Raw genomic sequence first — 21,429 nt, 5'->3', positions numbered from 1 at the left:
GCAAAGATCCTGTGGGACTTCCGGATCCAGGCAAAGTTCTGGAACACAACACACCAGACATCACAGTTGTGGAAAAGAAAAAGGTTTGGATCATGGATGTTGCCATCCCAGGTGACAGTCGCATTGACGACTGTCTGCAAACACTTAGAAGCAAATGCGGTCATTGCTAATAGTCAACACGGATTTACCAAAAACAAGTCATGCCAGACTGATCTGATCTCTTTTTTCGATAGAGTTACGAGTTGGGTCGATACAGGGAATGCCGTGGATGTAGCATATCTAGATTTCAGGAAGGCCTTCGACAAAGTCCCCCACGACCTTCTGGCAAACAAACTAGTAAAATGTGGGCTAGACAAAACTACGGTTAGGTGGATCTGTCATTGGCTAAGCGAACGAACCCAAAGGGTGATTCTCACCAATGCGTCGTCTTCATCATGGAAAGAAGTGACAAGTGGAGTGCCGCAGGGCTCCGTCCTGGGCCCGGTTCTGTTCAACATCTTTATTAACGACTTAGACGAAGGGTTAGAAGGCACGATCATCAAGTTTGCAGACGACACAAAACTCGGAGGGATAGCTAACACTCCAGAAGACAGGAGCAGAATTCAAAACGATCTTGACAGACTAGAGAGATGGGCCGAAACTAACAAAATGAAGTTCAACAGGGGCAAATGCAAGATACTTCACTTCGGCAGAAAAAATGGAAATCAAAGAGACAGAATGGGGGACGATGCCTGGCTTGACAGCAGTGTGTGCGAAAAAGATCTTGGAGTCCTCGTGGGGAGGAAGGGGAACATGAGCCAGGAATGTGATGCGGCAGCTAAAAAAGCCAATGGGATTCTGTCCTGCATCAATAGGGGAATAGCGTCTAGATCCAGGGAAGTCCTGCTCCCCCTCTTTCTATTCTGCCTTGGTCAGACCACACCTGGGATCACACTGGGTCCAGTTTTGGGCACCGCAGATGAAGGGAGATGTTGACAAGCTGGAAAGCGTCCAGAGGAGGGCGACTAAAATGATGAAGGGTCTGGAGAACAAGCCCTATGAGGAGAGGCTTAAAGAGCTGGGCATGTTTAGCCTGCAGAAGAGAAGGCTGAGAGGAGACATGATGATAGCCATGGACAAATATGTGAGGGGAAGTCCTAGGGAGGAGGGAGCAAGCTTATTTTCTGCTGCCCTGGAGACTAGGACGCAAGGGAACAAGGGCTTCAAACTACAGGAAAGGAGATTCCGTCTGAACATCAGGAAGAACTTCCTCACTGTGAGAAGGGCTGTTCACCAGTGGAACTCTCTCCCCCGGGCCGTGGTGGAGGCTCCTTCTTTGGAGGCTTTTAAGCAGAGGCTGGATGGCCATCTGTCGGGGGTGCTTTGAATGCGATTTCCTGCTTCTTAGCAGGGGGTTGGACTGGATGGCCCTTGAGGTCTCTTCCAACTCTACTATTCTATGATTCTATGATTCTATGAAACAACAGGAAAAACTCAGCCGCTCTCAGGACCTCAAGATTGAACTGCAAAGACTCTGGCAGAAACCAGTGCAGGTGGTCCCGGTGGGGATGGGCACACTGGGTGCCGTGCCAAAAGATCTCAGTCGGCATTTGGAAACAATAGACACTGACAAAATCACGATCTGCCAACTGCAAAAGGCCACCCGACTGGGATCTGCAGCATCATCCGAAAATACATCACACAGTCCTAGACACTTGGGAAGTGTTCGACTTGGGATTTTGTGATATGAAATCCAGCATATCTATCTTGTTTGCAGTGTCATAAAATAATAATAATAATAATAATAATAATAATAATAATAATAATAATAATAATAATAATACAACAACAACAATAATAATAATGATAATGATAATAATAATACATCACACAGTCCTAGACGCTTGGGAAGTGTTTGACTTGTGATTTTGTGATATGAAATCCAGCATATCTGTCTTGTTTGCAGTGTCATCATAATAATAATAATAATAATAATAATAATAATAATAATAATAATACAACAACAACAACAACAACAATAATAATACATCACACAGTCCTAGACACTTGGGAAGTGTTCGACTTGTGGTTTTGTGATACGAAATCCAGCATGTCTATCTTGTTTGCTGTGTCATACAATAATAATAATAATAATAATAATAATAATAATAATAATAATATATCACACAGTCCTAGACACTTGGGAAGTGTTCGACTTGTGGTTTTCTGATACGAAATCCAGCATGTCTATCTTGTTTGCTGTGTCATAATAAAATAAATAATAATAATAATAATAATAATAATAATAATAATAATAATAATACATCACACAGTCCTAGACACTTGGGAAGAGTTCGACTTGGGATTTTGTGATATGAAATCCAGCACATCTATCTTGTTTGCTGTGTCATAATAATAATAATATTAATAATAATAAGGGACCCTTCAGTTTACAATCTCTAACATGATTGAAAAGAGACAACTGACATTGATTCCTCAGACCGTCTCCGATTTACCTTCGGTGGCCCATGACGATCATCCGCAGCCTGTCGCCGAGGTCCTGCATTTCGTGGATCTGGACAAAAGTCCCCGTGTCGTAGACCTCGTCCAGGCTCTCCACCACGTCCGATTCGTTGCTGCCGAGAGAATCAGAGGAGAATAACAACACAGGGTCCCCATTTCCACCATTTATATTAAACGGGCCGTAACACCTTAAATCAAGAAATAGCTTTTTAAGATGTACAGAGATACCTGCAGGAACTCCTCAGCAAGCAAGAGTCCAAAAGTGGCAGGCTAAAACCCTCGAAAACTGCCTTTGAGCCTAATATCATGAGAGAAAGGCCAAGCGCCATTCCGTCCATGTTCCCAGGGCCGTAACACCTTAAATCAAGAAATAGCTTTTTAAGATGTACAGAGATACTTGCAGGAACTCCTCAGCAAGCAAGAGTCCAAAAGTGGCAGGCTAAAACCCTTGAAAACTGCCTTTGAGCCTAATCATGAGAGAAAGGCCAAGCGCCATTCCCTCCATGTTCCCAGGGCCGTAACACCTTAAATCAAGAAATAGCTTTTTAAGATGTACAGAGATACTTGCAGGACCTCCTCAGCAAGCAAGAGTCCAAAAGTGGCAGGCTAAAACCCTTAAAAACCGAGTATCGTGAGAGAAAGGCCAAGCGCCATTCCCTCCGTGTTCCCAGGGCCGTAACACCTTAAATCAAGAAACAGCTTTTTAAGATGTACAGAGATACACGTAGGAACTCCTCAGCAAGCAAGAGTCCAAAAGTGGCAGGCTAAAACCCTTGAAAACTGCCTTTGAGCCTAATATCATGAGAGAAAGGCCAAGCGCCATTCCCTCCGTGTTCCCAGGGCCGTAACACCTTAAATCAAGAAATAGCTTTTTAAGATGTACAGAGATACTTGCAGGACCTCCTCAGCAAGCAAGAGTCCAAAAGTGGCAGGCTAAAACCCTTAAAAACCGAGTATCGTGAGAGAAAGGCCAAGCGCCATTCCCTCCGTGTTCCCAGGGCCGTAACACCTTAAATCAAGAAACAGCTTTTTAAGATGTACAGAGATACACGTAGGAACTCCTCAGCAAGCAAGAGTCCAAAAGTGGCAGGCTAAAACCCTCGAAAACTGCCTTTGAGCCTAATATCATGAGAGAAAGGCCAAGCGCCATTCCCTCCGTGTTCCCAGGGCCGTAACACCTTAAATCAAGAAATAGCTTTTTAAGATGTACAGAGATACTTGCAGGACCTCCTCAGCAAGCAAGAGTCCAAAAGTGGCAGGCTAAAACCCTCGAAAACTGAGCCTAATATCATGAGAGAAAGGCCAAGCGCCATTCCCTCCGTGTTCCCAGGGCCGTAACACCTTAAATCAAGAAACAGCTTTTTAAGATGTACAGAGATACACGTAGGACCTCCTCAGCAAGCAAGAGTCCAAAAGTGGCAGGCTAAAACCCTTGAAAACTGCCTTTGAGCCTAATATCATGAGAGAAAGGCCAAGCGCCATCCCCTCCGTGTTCCCAGGGCCGTAACACCTTAAATCAAGAAACAGCTTTTTAAGATGTACAGAGATACACGTAGGAACTCCTCAGCAAGCAAGAGTCCAAAAGTGGCAGGCTAAAACCCTCGAAAACTGCCTTTGAGCCTAATATCATGAGGGAAAGGCCAAGCGCCATTCCCTCCATGTTCCCAGGGCCGTAACACCTTAAATCAAGAAACAGCTTTTTAAGATGTACAGAGATACTTGCAGGAACTCCTCAGCAAGCAAGAGTCCAAAAGTGGCAGGCTAAAACCCTTGAAAACTGCCTTTGAGCCTAATATCGTGAGAGAAAGGCCAAGCGCCATTCCCTCCGTGTTCCCAGGGCCGTAACACCTTAAATCAAGAAATAGCTTTTTAAGATGTACAGAGATACCTGCAGGACCTCCTCAGCAAGCAAGAGTCCAAAAGTGGCAGGCTAAAACCCTCGAAAACTGCCTTTGAGCCTAATACCGTGAGAGAAAGGCCAAGCGCCATTCCGTCCATGTTCCCAGGGCCGTAACACCTTAAATCAAGAAATAGCTTTTTAAGATGTACAGAGATACTTGCAGGAACTCCTCAGCAAGCAAGAGTCCAAAAGTGGCAGGCTAAAACCCTTGAAAACTGCCTTTGAGCCTAATCATGAGAGAAAGGCCAAGCGCCATTCCCTCCATGTTCCCAGGGCCGTAACACCTTAAATCAAGAAATAGCTTTTTAAGATGTACAGAGATACTTGCAGGAACTCCTCAGCAAGCAAGAGTCCAAAAGTGGCAGGCTAAAACCCTCGAAAACTGCCTTTGAGCCTAATATCGTGAGAGAAAGGCCAAGCGCCATTCCCTCCGTGTTCCCAGGGCCGTAACACCTTAAATCAAGAAATAGCTTTTTAAGATGTACAGAGATACTTGCAGGAACTCCTCAGCAAGCAAGAGTCCAAAAGTGGCAGGCTAAAACCCTCGAAAACTGCCTTTGAGCCTAATATCATGAGGGAAAGGCCAAGCGCCATTCCCTCCATGTTCCCAGGGCCGTAACACCTTAAATCAAGAAACAGCTTTTTAAGATGTACAGAGATACACGTAGGACCTCCTCAGCAAGCAAGAGTCCAAAAGTGGCAGGCTAAAACCCTTGAAAGCAGCCTTTGAGCCTAATATCATGAGAGAAAGGACAAGCGCCATTCCCTCCATGTTCCCAGGGCCGTAACACCTTAAATCAAGAAACAGCTTTTTAAGATGTACAGAGATACTTGCAGGAACTCCTCAGCAAGCAAGAGTCCAAAAGTGGCAGGCTAAAACCCTCGAAAACCGAATATCGTGAGAGAAAGGCCAAGCGCCATTCCCTCCGTGTTCCCAGGGCCGTAACACCTTAAATCAAGAAACAGCTTTTTAAGATGTACAGAGATACACGTAGGAACTCCTCAGCAAGCAAGAGTCCAAAAGTGGCAGGCTAAAACCCTTGAAAGCAGCCTTTGAGCCTAATATCATGAGAGAAAGGACAAGCGCCATTCCCTCCATGTTCCCAGGGCCGTAACACCTTAAATCAAGAAACAGCTTTTTAAGATGTACAGAGCTACTTGCAGGAACTCCTCAGCAAGCAAGAGTCCAAAAGTGGCAGGCTAAAACCCTTGAAAACTGCCTTTGAGCCTAATATCATGAGAGAAAGGCCAAGCGCCATTCCGTCCATGTTCCCAGGGCCGTAACACCTTAAATCAAGAAACAGCTTTTTAAGATGTACAGAGATACACGTAGGAACTCCTCAGCAAGCAAGAGTCCAAAAGTGGCAGGCTAAAACCCTTAAAAACCGAGTATCGTGAGAGAAAGGCCAAGCGCCATTCCCTCCGTGTTCCCAGGGCCGTAACACCTTAAATCAAGAAATAGCTTTTTAAGATGTACAGAGATACACGTAGGACCTCCTCAGCAAGCAAGAGTCCAAAAGTGGCAGGCTAAAACCCTCGAAAACTGCCTTTGAGCCTAATATCATGAGAGAAAGGCCAAGCGCCATTCCCTCCATGTTCCCAGGGCCGTAACACCTTAAATCAAGAAACAGCTTTTTAAGATGTACAGAGATACACGTAGGACCTCCTCAGCAAGCAAGAGTCCAAAAGTGGCAGGCTAAAACCCTCGAAAACTGCCTTTGAGCCTAATATCATGAGAGAAAGGCCAAGCGCCATTCCCTCCGTGTTCCCAGGGCCGTAACACCTTAAATCAAGAAACAGCTTTTTAAGATGTACAGAGATACACGTAGGACCTCCTCAGCAAGCAAGAGTCCAAAAGTGGCAGGCTAAAACCCTTGAAAACTGCCTTTGAGCCTAATATCATGAGAGAAAGGCCAAGCGCCATCCCCTCCGTGTTCCCAGGGCCGTAACACCTTAAATCAAGAAACAGCTTTTTAAGATGTACAGAGATACACGTAGGAACTCCTCAGCAAGCAAGAGTCCAAAAGTGGCAGGCTAAAACCCTCGAAAACTGCCTTTGAGCCTAATATCATGAGGGAAAGGCCAAGCGCCATTCCCTCCATGTTCCCAGGGCCGTAACACCTTAAATCAAGAAATAGCTTTTTAAGATGTACAGAGATACTTGCAGGAACTCCTCAGCAAGCAAGAGTCCAAAAGTGGCAGGCTAAAACCCTTGAAAACTGCCTTTGAGCCTAATATCATGAGAGAAAGGCCAAGCGCCATTCCCTCCGTGTTCCCAGGGCCGTAACACCTTAAATCAAGAAACAGCTTTTTAAGATGTACAGAGATACACGTAGGAACTCCTCAGCAAGCTAGAGTCCAAAAGTGGCAGGCTAAAACCCTTGAAAACTGCCTTTGAGCCTAATATCATGAGAGAAAGGCCAAGCGCCATTCCGTCCATGTTCCCAGGGCCGTAACACCTTAAATCAAGAAACAGCTTTTTAAGATGTACAGAGATACTTGCAGGAACTCCTCAGCAAGCAAGAGTCCAAAAGTGGCAGGCTAAAACCCTTGAAAACTGCCTTTGAGCCTAATATCATGAGAGAAAGGCCAAGCGCCATCCCCTCCGTGTTCCCAGGGCCGTAACACCTTAAATCAAGAAATAGCTTTTTAAGATGTACAGAGATACTTGCAGGACCTCCTCAGCAAGCAAGAGTCCAAAAGTGGCAGGCTAAAACCCTCGAAAACTGCCTTTGAGCCTAATATCATGAGAGAAAGGCCAAGCGCCATTCCCTCCGTGTTCCCAGGGCCGTAACACCTTAAATCAAGAAACAGCTTTTTAAGATGTACAGAGATACTTGCAGGAACTCCTCAGCAAGCAAGAGTCCAAAAGTGGCAGGCTAAAACCCTTGAAAACTGCCTTTGAGCCTAATATCATGAGAGAAAGGCCAAGCGCCATTCCCTCCGTGTTCCCAGGGCCGTAACACCTTAAATCAAGAAACAGCTTTTTAAGATGTACAGAGATACACGTAGGACCTCCTCAGCAAGCAAGAGTCCAAAAGTGGCAGGCTAAAACCCTTGAAAACTGCCTTTGAGCCTAATATCATGAGAGAAAGGCCAAGCGCCATCCCCTCCGTGTTCCCAGGGCCGTAACACCTTAAATCAAGAAATAGCTTTTTAAGATGTACAGAGATACTTGCAGGACCTCCTCAGCAAGCAAGAGTCCAAAAGTGGCAGGCTAAAACCCTCGAAAACTGCCTTTGAGCCTAATATCATGAGAGAAAGGCCAAGCGCCATTCCCTCCGTGTTCCCAGGGCCGTAAAACCTTAAATCAAGAAACAGCTTTTTAAGATGTACAGAGATACTTGCAGGAACTCCTCAGCAAGCAAGAGTCCAAAAGTGGCAGGCTAAAACCCTTGAAAACTGCCTTTGAGCCTAATATCATGAGAGAAAGGCCAAGCGCCATTCCCTCCGTGTTCCCAGGGCCGTAACACCTTAAATCAAGAAACAGCTTTTTAAGATGTACAGAGATACTTGCAGGAACTCCTCAGCAAGCAAGAGTCCAAAAGTGGCAGGCTAAAACCCTTGAAAACTGCCTTTGAGCCTAATATCATGAGAGAAAGGCCAAGCGCCATTCCCTCCGTGTTCCCAGGGCCGTAACACCTTAAATCAAGAAACAGCTTTTTAAGATGTACAGAGCTACTTGCAGGAACTCCTCAGCAAGCAAGAGTCCAAAAGTGGCAGGCTAAAACCCTTGAAAACTGCCTTTGAGCCTAATATCATGAGAGAAAGGCCAAGCGCCATTCTGTCCATGTTCCCAGGGCCGTAACACCTTAAATCAAGAAATAGCTTTTTAAGATGTACAGAGCTACTTGCAGGAACTCCTCAGCAAGCAAGAGTCCAAAAGTGGCAGGCTAAAACCCTTGAAAACTGCCTTTGAGCCTAATATCATGAGAGAAAGGCCAAGCGCCATTCCCTCCGTGTTCCCAGGGCCGTAAAACCTTAAATCAAGAAACAGCTTTTTAAGATGTACAGAGATACTTGCAGGAACTCCTCAGCAAGCAAGAGTCCAAAAGTGGCAGGCTAAAACCCTTGAAAACTGCCTTTGAGCCTAATATCATGAGAGAAAGGCCAAGCGCCATTCCCTCCGTGTTCCCAGGGCCGTAACACCTTAAATCAAGAAACAGCTTTTTAAGATGTACAGAGATACTTGCAGGAACTCCTCAGCAAGCAAGAGTCCAAAAGTGGCAGGCTAAAACCCTTGAAAACTGCCTTTGAACCTAATATCGTGAGAGAAAGGCCAAGCGCCATTCCCTCCATGTTCCCAGGGCCGTAACACCTTAAATCAAGAAACAGCTTTTTAAGATGTACAGAGATACTTGCAGGAACTCCTCAGCAAGCAAGAGTCCAAAAGTGGCAGGCTAAAACCCTTGAAAACTGCCTTTGAACCTAATATCGTGAGAGAAAGGCCAAGCGCCATTCCCTCCATGTTCCCAGGGCCGTAACACCTTAAATCAAGAAACAGCTTTTTAAGATGTACAGAGATACTTGCAGGAACTCCTCAGCAAGCAAGAGTCCAAAAGTGGCAGGCTAAAACCCTTGAAAACTGCCTTTGAACCTAATATCGTGAGAGAAAGGCCAAGCGCCATTCCCTCCATGTTCCCAGGGCCGTAACACCTTAAATCAAGAAACAGCTTTTTAAGATGTACAGAGATACTTGCAGGACCTCCTCAGCAAGCAAGAGTCCAAAAGTGGCAGGCTAAAACCCTCGAAAACCGAATATCGTGAGAGAAAGGCCAAGCGCCATTCCCTCCGTGTTCCCAGGGCCGTAACACCTTAAATCAAGAAACAGCTTTTTAAGATGTACAGAGATACTTGCAGGAACTCCTCAGCAAGCAAGAGTCCAAAAGTGGCAGGCTAAAACCCTTGAAAACTGCCTTTGAGCCTAATATCATGAGAGAAAGGCCAAGCGCCATTCCCTCCGTGTTCCCAGGGCCGTAACACCTTAAATCAAGAAACAGCTTTTTAAGATGTACAGAGATACTTGCAGGAACTCCTCAGCAAGCAAGAGTCCAAAAGTGGCAGGCTAAAACCCTTGAAAACTGCCTTTGAACCTAATATCGTGAGAGAAAGGCCAAGCGCCATTCCCTCCATGTTCCCAGGGCCGTAACACCTTAAATCAAGAAACAGCTTTTTAAGATGTACAGAGATACTTGCAGGAACTCCTCAGCAAGCAAGAGTCCAAAAGTGGCAGGCTAAAACCCTTGAAAACTGCCTTTGAACCTAATATCGTGAGAGAAAGGCCAAGCGCCATTCCCTCCATGTTCCCAGGGCCGTAACACCTTAAATCAAGAAACAGCTTTTTAAGATGTACAGAGATACTTGCAGGAACTCCTCAGCAAGCAAGAGTCCAAAAGTGGCAGGCTAAAACCCTTGAAAACTGCCTTTGAACCTAATATCGTGAGAGAAAGGCCAAGCGCCATTCCCTCCATGTTCCCAGGGCCGTAACACCTTAAATCAAGAAACAGCTTTTTAAGATGTACAGAGATACTTGCAGGACCTCCTCAGCAAGCAAGAGTCCAAAAGTGGCAGGCTAAAACCCTTGAAAACTGCCTTTGAGCCTAATATCATGAGAGAAAGGCCAAGCGCCATTCCCTCCGTGTTCCCAGGGCCGTAACACCTTAAATCAAGAAACAGCTTTTTAAGATGTACAGAGATACACGTAGGACCTCCTCAGCAAGCAAGAGTCCAAAAGTGGCAGGCTAAAACCCTCGAAAACCGAATATCGTGAGAGAAAGGCCAAGCGCCCTTCCCTCCGTGTTCCCAGGGCTGTAACGGTGTCCGTCTTGAAGGACGAGCCAAACTTACTTGTCGTCCTTCTTGAGAAAGACGCCTGCGTAGGGTTGAGCCAAGCTGACCTTCCTCCTCAGCAGCTCCACCAACTTCTTGTTTTTCACCTGAGAAGCAAATAAAAACACATATCCAAGAGCCCTGCCCATGTCCTCCACAGACACCACTGTGCCCACCACCCAAGGGAAGGCTTTCCTACAGGGACCATTTCCTCCTAGATTTCATGCATTTCCTCCACCACAGACACCCCAGTTATAGTAAGCGCTGTAAACTTGCCCAAGAGCCCTGCCAATGTCCTCCACAAACACCACACTGCCCACCACCCAAGGGAAGGCTTTCCTACAGGGACCATTTCCTCCTAGATTTCCTGTTTCTCCTCCACCACAGACATCCCAGTGTTTCTGACTCTCTCAATTGATGTGGAATTTGCATGACCCCGCCTACTGCCAAGTAAGCCACTCTGAGTCCCCTTGGGTAGATGGAGGAGGATTACAAATAATAATAATAATAAAAATAATAATAATAAATGAAATCCAGCATATCTATCTTGTTTGCTGTGTCAAAAAATAATAATAATAATAATAATAAATGAAATCCAGCATATCTATCTTGTTTGCTGTGTCATAAAATAATAATAATAATAATAATAATAAATCAAATCCAGCATATCTATCTTGTTTGCTGTGTCATAAAATAATAATAATAATAATAATAATAAATGAAATCCAGCATATCTATCTTGTTTGCTGTGTCATGAAATAATAATAATAATAATAATAAATGAAATCCAGCATATCTATCTTGTTTGCTGTGTCATAAAATAATAATAATAATAATAATAATAATAAATGAAATCCAGCATATCTATCTTGTTTGCTGTGTCATAAAATAATAATAATAATAATAATAATAAATGAAATCCAGCATATCTATCTTGTTTGCTGTGTCATAAAATAATAATAATAATAATAATAATAATAATAATAATAATAATAAATGAAATCCAGCATATCTATCTTGTTTGCTGTGTCATAAAATAATAATAATAATAATAATAATAATAATAATAAATGAAATCCAGCATATCTATCTTGTTTGCTGTGTCATAAAATAATAATAATAATAATAATAATAATAATAATAATAATAAATGAAATCCAGCATATCTATCTTGTTTGCTGTGTCATAAAATAATAATAATAATAATAATAATAATAATAATAATAATAATAATAATAATAATAATAATAGTACATGGATGACTTGAAGCTGTATGGGAAAACGGAAATTGAAATCCAGTCTCTGACTAACACTGTCCGAATTTTTAGCACCAAAATATCACGATATATTGAAAACATTGACTACAAAAATGCGTTGGATAATCCAGAACGTTGGATAAGCGAATGTTGGATAAGTGAGACTCTACTGTCATAACAAATAGAGTAAAATAATAAATGCAATAATAATAATAAAATCAGAGTGATATAATAAATGTATTAATAATAAAAATAAAAATAGAGTAAAATAAATGTAATAGTAGTAACAATAGAGAAAAATAATAAATGTAATAATAGCAATAATAATAGAGAAAAATAATAAATGTACCCTATATTTTTGAGTATAAGCTGATCTAAATATAATCCAACCAGGACCCTCACCCGAGTATAAGCTGGCCCTCCGAGGTCATTTACCTGGCCCCCGCCCTCAGTTTTATAATATAATATATTGTATATACATATAATATTGATAATAATATTATAATGTAATACAATATAACACTAATAATAATACCATATAATAATATTAATTATATATTCTATATTACTAATAATATTACAGTATAGTGGTATAGTTCAATAAAGTAATATATAATGCTAATATTGTGCTATGCTAATAGTATAATATATTGTATGTACATATAATATTGATAATAATATTATAATGTAATACAATATAACACTAATAATAACACCATATAATAATATTAATTATATATTCTATATTACTAATAATATTACAGTATAGTGGTATAGTTCAACATAGTAATATATAATGCTAATATTGTGCTATGCTAATAATATAATATATTGTATGTACATATAATATTGATAATATTATAATGTAATACAATATAACACTAATAATAACACCATATAATAATATTAATTATATATTCTATATTACTAATAATATTACAGTATAGTGGTATAGTTCAATAAAGTAATATATAATGCTAATATTGTGCTATGCTAATAATATAATATCTTGTATGTACATATAATATTGATAATAATATTATAATGTAATACAATATAACACTAATAATAATACCATATAATAATATTAATTATATATTCTATATTACTAATAATATTATAGTATAGTGGTATAGTTCAATAAAGTAATATATAATGCTAATATTGTGCTATGCTAATAATATAATATATTGTATGTACATATAATATTGATAATAATATTATAATGTAATACAATATAACACTAATAATAATACCATATAATAATATTAATTATATATTCTAAATTACTAATAATATTATAGTATAGTGGTATAGTTCAATAAAGTAATATATAATGCTAATATTGTGCTATGCTAATAATATAATATATTGTATGTACATATAATATTGATAATATTATAATGTAATACAATATAACACTAATAATAATACCATACAATAATATTAATTATATATTCTATATTACTAATAATATTACAGTATAGTGGTATAGTTCAATATAGTAATATATAATGCTAATATTGTGCTATGCTAATAATATAATATATTGTATGTACATATAATATTGATAATAATATTATAATGTAATACAATATAACACTAATAATAATACCATATAATAATATTAATTATATATGATAGATAGATAGATAGAATAGATATGATAGATAAACGATAGATGATAGATGATAGATTGATAGATACAGTAGAGTCTCACTTATCCAAGCCTCGCTTATCCAACGTTCTGGATTATCCAACGCATTTTTGTAGTCAATGTTTTCAATATATCGTGATATTTTGGTGCTAAATTCGTAAATACAGTAATTACTACATAGCATTACTGCGTATTGAACTACTTTTTCTGTCAAATTTTTTGTCTAACATGATGTTTTGGTGCTTAATTTGTAAAATCATAACCTACTTTGATGTTTATTAGGCTTTTCCTTAATCTCTCCTTATTATCCAACATATTCGCTTATCCAACGTTCTGCCGGCCCGTTTACGTTGGATAAGCGAGACTCTACTGTACATTGTATTGTTTGAGACTCATTGAAAAACTAGAGCAAAAAGTTCTGCGGGATGTCCCTCCCACCAAAACAAAGTTTATACAGTTTAATGAACTTTTTTTCCATGTTTTATGATAGAACCAATTAGGAAATGCAATTGATAACTCAGGAAGAAAAATTGTATTACATAATGCAACTTGGGACAAAACATAAGCAAAAAAGGCCCAGCTTTGAAGTTAAAAACAAAGGCAAATTCCCTCCATGTTCCCAGGGCCGTAACACCTTAAATCAAGAAACAGCTTTTTAAGATGTACAGAGATACTTGCAGGACCTCCTCAGCAAGCAAGAGTCCAAAAGTGGCAGCCGGGAGGGAGAAAAACAAGGCTCAAGGACTGAACAAACTCCGATATTATGGGCAAAAAGTTCCAGTTAGAATGAATCATATCCAAGGTCTTTGTGCTCAAAGCCTTGAGTATCATTTTGTTATTATTGGGCTGCTGTGAATTTTCCAGGCTGAATTGCCATCTTCCCTCCTTAATATCCAAGATATTTGCTTATCCAAGCTTCTGCTGGCCCGTTTTGCTTGGATAAGTGAGACTCTATTGTATATTGAAAACACTGACTACAAAAATGGCTTGGATAATCCAGAGGCTTGGATAAGCGAGGCTTGGATAACTGAGACTCTACTGTAATAATTTATTTTAACCCAGCCTAGCTCCCCAAGGAGTCTCAGAGTAGTTTTATTGCATCAAATATAAATATACCATTATAAATATAAATATACAATTATTATTATTATTATTATTATTATTATTAATAATAATAATAATACACTATTATAATGGTATTATATCTATTATTATATCTATGTATAATAATAATAATAATAATACAGTAGTCCCACTTATCCAAGTTAAACGGTTATGATTTTAAAAATTAAGCACCAAAACAAATGGTATAAATATAAATATACCATTATAAATATAAATATACAATTATTATTATTATTATTATTAATAGTACACTATTATAATGGTATTATATCTATTATTATATCTATGTATAATAATAATAATAATACAGTAGTCCCACTTATACAAGTTAAACGGTTATGATTTTAAAAATTAAGCACCAAAACAAATGGTATAAATATAAATATACCATTATAAATATAAATATACAATTATTATTATTATTAATAGTACACTATTATAATGGTATTATATCTATTATTATATCTATGTATAATAATAATAATAATACAGTAGTCCCACTTATCCAAGTTAAACGGTTATGATTTTAAAAATTAAGCACCAAAACAAATGGTATAAATATAAATATACCATTATAAATATAAATATACAAGTATTATTATTATTAATAGTACACTATTAATGGTATTATATCTATTATTATATCTATGTATAATAATAATAATAATACAGTAGTCCCACTTATCCAAGTTAAACGGTTATGATTTTAAAAATTAAGCACCAAAACAAATGGTATAAATATAAATATACCATTATAAATATAAATATACAATTATTATTATTATTATTAATAGTACACTATTATAATGGTATTATATCTATTATTATATCTATGTACAATAATAATAATACGGTAGTCTCACTTATCCAAGTTAAACGGTTATGATTTTAAAAATTACGCACCAAAACAAATGGTATAAATATAAATATACCATTATAATAATAATGGTATATTTATGGTATTATTAATAATAATACACTATTATAATGGTATATTTATATTACATGCAATAAAACTACTCCGAGACTCCTCGGGGAGGTAGGCTGGGTTACAAATAAATTATTATTATTATTATTATTATTATTATTATTATACGAAGGGACCCCCATGGGCCATGCAATCCCACCCCCTTCTGCCTTGCAGGAAAAGCACCATCAAAGCAACCCCGACAGACGGCCATCCAGCCTCCAAAGAAGGAGCTGAGCTGGGTTACAAATATATTATTATTATTATTATTATTATTATTATACGAAGGGACCCCCACGGGCCATGCAATCCCACCCCCTTCTGCCTTGCAGGAAAAGCACCATCAAAGCAACCCCGACAGACGGCCATCCAGCCTCCAAAGAAGGAGCTGAGCTGGGTTACAAATATATTATTATTATTATTATGATTATTATTATACGAAAGGACCCCCATGGGCCATGCAATCCCACTCCCTTCTGCCTTGCAGGAAAAGCACCATCAAAGCAACCCCGACAGACGGCCATCCAGCCTCCAAAGAAGGAGCTGAGCTGGGTTACAAATATATTATTATTATTATTATGATTATTATTATACGAAAGGACCCCCATGGGCCATGCAATCCCACTCCCTTCTGCCTTGCAGGAAAAGCACCATCAAAGCAACCCCGACAGACGGCCATCCAGCCTCCAAAGAAGGAGCTGAGCTGGGTTACAAATATATTATTATTATTATTATTATTATTATTATACGAAAGGACCCCCACGGGCCATGCAATCCCACCCCCTTCTGCCTTGCAGGAAAAGCACCATCAAAGCAACCCCGACAGACGGCCATCCAGCCTCCAAAGAAGGAGCTGAGCTGGGTTACAAATATATTATTATTATTATTATTATTATTATTATACGAAGGGACCCCCACGGGCCATGCAATCCCACCCCCTTCTGCCTTGCAGGAAAAGCACCATCAAAGCAACCCCGACAGATGGCCATCCAGCCTCCAAAGAAGGAGCTGAGCTGGGTTACAAATATATTATTATTATTATTATTATTATTATTATACGAAGGGACCCCCACGGGCCATGCAATCCCACCCCCTTCTGCCTTGCAGGAAAAGCACCATCAAAGCCACCCCGACAGACGGCCACCCAGCCTCCAAAGAAGGAGCTGAGCTGGGTTACAAATATATTATTATTATTATTATTATTATTATTATTATTATACGAAGGGACCCCCACGGGCCATGCAATCCCACCCCCTTCTGCCTTGCAGGAAAAGCACCATCAAAGCAACCCCGACAGACGGCCATCCAGCCTCCAAAGAAGGAGCTGAGCTGGGTTACAAATATATTATTATTATTATTATTATTATTATACGAAAGGACCCCACGGGCCATGCAATCCCGCCCCCTTCTGCCTTGCAGGAAAAGCACCATCAAAGCAACCCCGACAGACGGCCATCCAGCCTCCAAAGAAGGAGCTGAGTTGAGTTACAAATATATTATTATTATTATGATTATTATTATTATACGAAAGGACCCCCACGGGCCATGCAATCCCACCCCCTTCTGCCTTGCAGGAAAAGCACCATCAAAGCAACCCCGACAGATGGCCATCCAGCCTCCAAAGAAGGAGCTGAGCTGGGTTACAAATATATTATTATTATTATTATTATTATTATTATTATTATACGAAAGGACCCCACGGGCCATGCAATCCCACCCCCTTCTGCCTTGCAGGAAATGCACCATCAAAGCAACCCCGACAGACGGCCATCCAGCCTCCAAAGAAGGAGCTGAGCTGGGTTACAAATATATTATTATTATTATTATTATTATTATTATTATTATTATTATTATTATGATTATTATTATACGAAAGGACCCCCATGGGCCATGCAATCCCACTCCCTTCTGCCTTGCAGGAAAAGCACCATCAAAGCAACCCCGACAGATGGCCATCCAGCCTCCAAAGAAGGAGCTGAGCTGGGTTACAAATATATTATTATTATTATTATTATTATTATACGAAGGGACCCCCACGGGCCATGCAATCCCGCCCCCTTCTGCCTTGCAGGAAAAGCACCATCAAAGCCACCCCGACAGACGGCCACCCAGCCTCCAAAGAAGGAGCTGAGCTGGGTTACAAATATATTATTATTATTATTATTATTATTATACGAAGGGACCCCCACGGGCCATGCAATCCCGCCCCCTTCTGCCTTGCAGGAAAAGCACCATCAAAGCAACCCCGACAGATGGCCATCCAGCCTCCAAAGAAAAAGCTGAGCTGGGTTACAAATATATTATTATTATTATTATTATTATTATACGAAGGGACCCCCACGGGCCATGCAATCCCGCCCCCTTCTGCCTTGCAGGAAAAGCACCATCAAAGCAACCCCGACAGATGGCCATCCAGCCTCCAAAGAAGGAGCTGAGCTGGGTTACAAATATATTATTATTATTATTATTATTATTATTATTATTATTATTATACGAAGGGACCCCCACGGGCCATGCAATCCCACCCCCTTCTGCCTTGCAGGAAAAGCACCATCAAAGCAACCCCGACAGATGGCCATCCAGCCTCCAAAGAAAAAGCTGAGCTGGGTTACAAATATATTATTATTATTATTATTATTATTATTATTATTATTATTATTATTATTATTATACGAAGGGACCCCCATGGGCCATGCAATCCCACCCCCTTCTGCCTTGCAGGAAAAGCACCATCAAAGCAACCCCGACAGATGGCCATCCAGCCTCCAAAGAAAAAGCTGAGCTGGGTTACAAATATATTATTATTATTATTATTATTATTATTATACGAAGGGACCCCCACGGGCCATGCAATCCCACCCCCTTCTGCCTTGCAGGAAAAGCACCATCAAAGCAACCCAGACAGATGGCCATCCAGCCTCCAAAGAAAAAGCTGAGCTGGGTTACAAATATATTATTATTATTATTATTATTATTATTATTATTATTATTATTATTATACGAAGGGACCCCCATGGGCCATGCAATCCCACCCCCTTCTGCCTTGCAGGAAAAGCACCATCAAAGCAACCCCGACAGATGGCCATCCAGCCTCCAAAGAAAAAGCTGAGCTGGGTTACAAATATATTATTATTATTATTATTATTATTATTATTATTATTATTATTATTATTATTATACGAAGGGACCCCCACGGGCCATGCAATCCCACCCCCTTCTGCCTTGCAGGAAAAGCACCATCAAAGCAACCCCGACAGATGGCCATCCAGCCTCCAAAGAAAAAGCTGAGCTGGGTTACAAATATATTATTATTATTATTATTATTATTATTATTATTATACGAAGGGACCCCCATGGGCCATGCAATCCCACCCCCTTCTGCCTTGCAGGAAAAGCACCATCAAAGCAACCCCGACAGATGGCCATCCAGCCTCCAAAGAAGGAGCTGAGCTGGGTTACAAATATATTATTATTATTATTATTATTATTATACGAAGGGACCCCCACGGGCCATGCAATCCCACCCCCTTCTGCCTTGCAGGAAAAGCACCATCAAAGCAACCCAGACAGATGGCCACCCAGCCTCCAAAGAAGGAGCTGAGCTGGGTTACAAATATATTATTATTATTATTATTATTATTATTATTATTATTATTATTATTATTATTATTATACGAAGGGACCCCCACGGGCCATGCAATCCCGCCCCCTTCTGCCTTGCAGGAAAAGCACCATCAAAGCCACCCCGACAGACGGCCATCCAGCCTCCAAAGAAGGAGCTGAGCTGGGTTACAAATATATTATTATTATTATTATTATTATTATTATTATTATTATTATACGAAGGGACCCCCACGGGCCATGCAATCCCACCCCCTTCTGCCTTGCAGGAAAAGCACCATCAAAGCCACCCCGACAGACGGCCACCCAGCCTCCAAAGAAGGAGCTGAGCTGGGTTACAAATATATTATTATTATTATTATTATTATTATTATTATTATTATACGAAGGGACCCCCACGGGCCATGCAATCCCACCCCCTTCTGCCTTGCAGGAAAAGCACCATCAAAGCAACCCCAGCAGATGGCCATCCAGCCTCCAAAGAAAAAGCTGAGCTGGGTTACAAATATATTATTATTATTATGATTATTATTATACGAAGGGACCCCAATGGGCCATGCAATCCCACCCCCTTCTGCCTTGCAAAAATAAGTGAGACTACCGTATTATTATTATTATACATAGATATAATAATAGATATAATACCATTATAATAGTGTACTATTAATAATAATAATAATAATAATAATAATTGTATATTTATATTTATAATGGTATATTTATATTTATACCATTTGTTTTGGTGCTTAATTTTTAAAATCATAACCGTTTAACTTGGATAAGTGAGACTACCGTATTATTATTATTATACATAGATATAATAATAGATATAATACCATTATAATAGTGTACTATTAATAATAATAATAATAATAATAATAATAATAATTGTATATTTATATTTATAATGGTATATTTATATTTATACCATTTGTTTTGGTGCTTAATTTTTAAAATCATAACCGTTTAACTTGGATAAGTGAGACCACCGTATTATTATTATTATACATAGATATAATAATAGATATAATACCATTATAATAGTGTACTATTAATAATAATAATAATAATAATAATTGTATATTTATATTTATAATGGTATATTTATATTTATACCATTTGTTTTGGTGCTTAATTTTTAAAATCATAACCGTTTAACTTGGATAAGTGAGACCACCGTATTATTATTATTATTATACATAGATATAATAATAGATATAATACCATTATAATAGTGTACTATTAATAATAATAATAATAATAATTGTATATTTATATTTATAATGGTATATTTATATTTATACCATTTGTTTTGGTGCTTAATTTTTAAAATCATAACCGTTTAACTTGGATAAGTGAGACCACCGTATTATTATTATTATACATAGATATAATAATAGATATAATACCATTATAATAGTGTACTATTAATAATAATAATAATAATTGTATATTTATATTTATAATGGTATATTTATATTTATACCATTTGTTTTGGTGCTTAATTTTTAAAATCATAACCGTTTAACTTGGATAAGTGAGACCACCGTATTATTATTATTATACATAGATATAATAATAGATATAATACCATTATAATAGTGTACTATTAATAATAATAATAATAATAATAATAATAATAATTTTTGCCTTGCAGGAAAAGCACCATCAAAGCCACCCCAGCAGACGGCCACCCAGCCTCCGCTCGGCCCCGCGGCAGGGCGTTCCCCAGGCGGCCCCCACCTCGAGGATCTTGATGAAGCGCGGGAAGACGGGGTTCCTGGCCACGGCCACGAGGGGCACGCGCGGGACGTGCTCGGGGACCATGAGGGGCGCCAGCGCCGTCACCACCGGAGCCGGGCCCTCGCCCTCGCCCTCGCCCCCGTCCCCGTCCCCGCCGGGGAGGCCTCCCGAGCCGCCCCCCGCTCCGCCCGCGCTGCCCTCGGGCCCGTCCTCGGAGGACGAGAGCAGGAAGCGGCGCGGGGCGCAGGCCGAGGGCGCGGCCCACTCCCCCCAGGGAAGCCTCGGGCCTCGAGTCAGGCCCAGCCGGCCGCGGCAGGCCCTCAGCGGGGAGGAGGAGAAAGGCGGCGCCCGCCCGCAGCGCCACAGCACACGGAGCGAGCGCGCCGCTGAGGAGGCCGCCGACGCCATCTTGCCGGCGCCTGGAACGACAACGTCATCACGCAATCCAGCCGGCTCGAAGACTAGCACCAGACGTCATCACGTACTGTACTGGCAGACGCCGTCACTCACTCTTCCGCCAGAGACTCCAAACGCCTGCCTGATATAAACCTCATAAGGCTCTGAGCACTGCATTCTGGGAAATGTAGTTCAACGCAAGGGAGTTTGTATTTACTTTCCCTGCCACCTAAACTACATTTCCCGGAATGCCCTGTTCTCAGTCTCCAGCCCGCTAGCTCCACGTGCGTGTGGATTTCAATGGCTTCACCTCCCAACACAAGGATGCCCGGAGGTAGGAAGCAGCCAGGCTTTGAAGCTGCAAGGCCGTTCAGCGCTAATCAAGGTGATTCATTGTAACGTTCATGGAATTTCCCCCAGGCAGGAAGCAGCC

General features: G+C 40.0%; 1 protein-coding gene across 1 annotated transcript in view; it reads right to left on the bottom strand.

Annotated features, from left to right (window-relative positions):
* The window catches only part of lonp1 (lon peptidase 1, mitochondrial), a gene marked incomplete at its 5' end in the record, with an annotated part of 96,667 nt that extends 75,926 nt beyond the window's left edge, over positions 1-20,741 (bottom strand). Inside the window, 3 exon segments of the mRNA XM_062960206.1 lie at positions 2,496-2,615; positions 10,250-10,338; positions 20,601-20,741. Coding sequence (XP_062816276.1) covers positions 2,496-2,615; positions 10,250-10,338; positions 20,601-20,741 — 350 coding nt within the window.
* Between the last annotated feature and the right edge of the window lie 688 nt (positions 20,742-21,429).

This window comes from Anolis carolinensis, unplaced genomic scaffold (assembly GCF_035594765.1).
Source record: "Anolis carolinensis isolate JA03-04 unplaced genomic scaffold, rAnoCar3.1.pri scaffold_7, whole genome shotgun sequence".
In the NCBI taxonomy this organism is placed as follows: Eukaryota; Metazoa; Chordata; class Lepidosauria; order Squamata; family Dactyloidae; genus Anolis; species Anolis carolinensis.
This window is presented reverse-complemented; position numbering and strand designations above follow the sequence as displayed.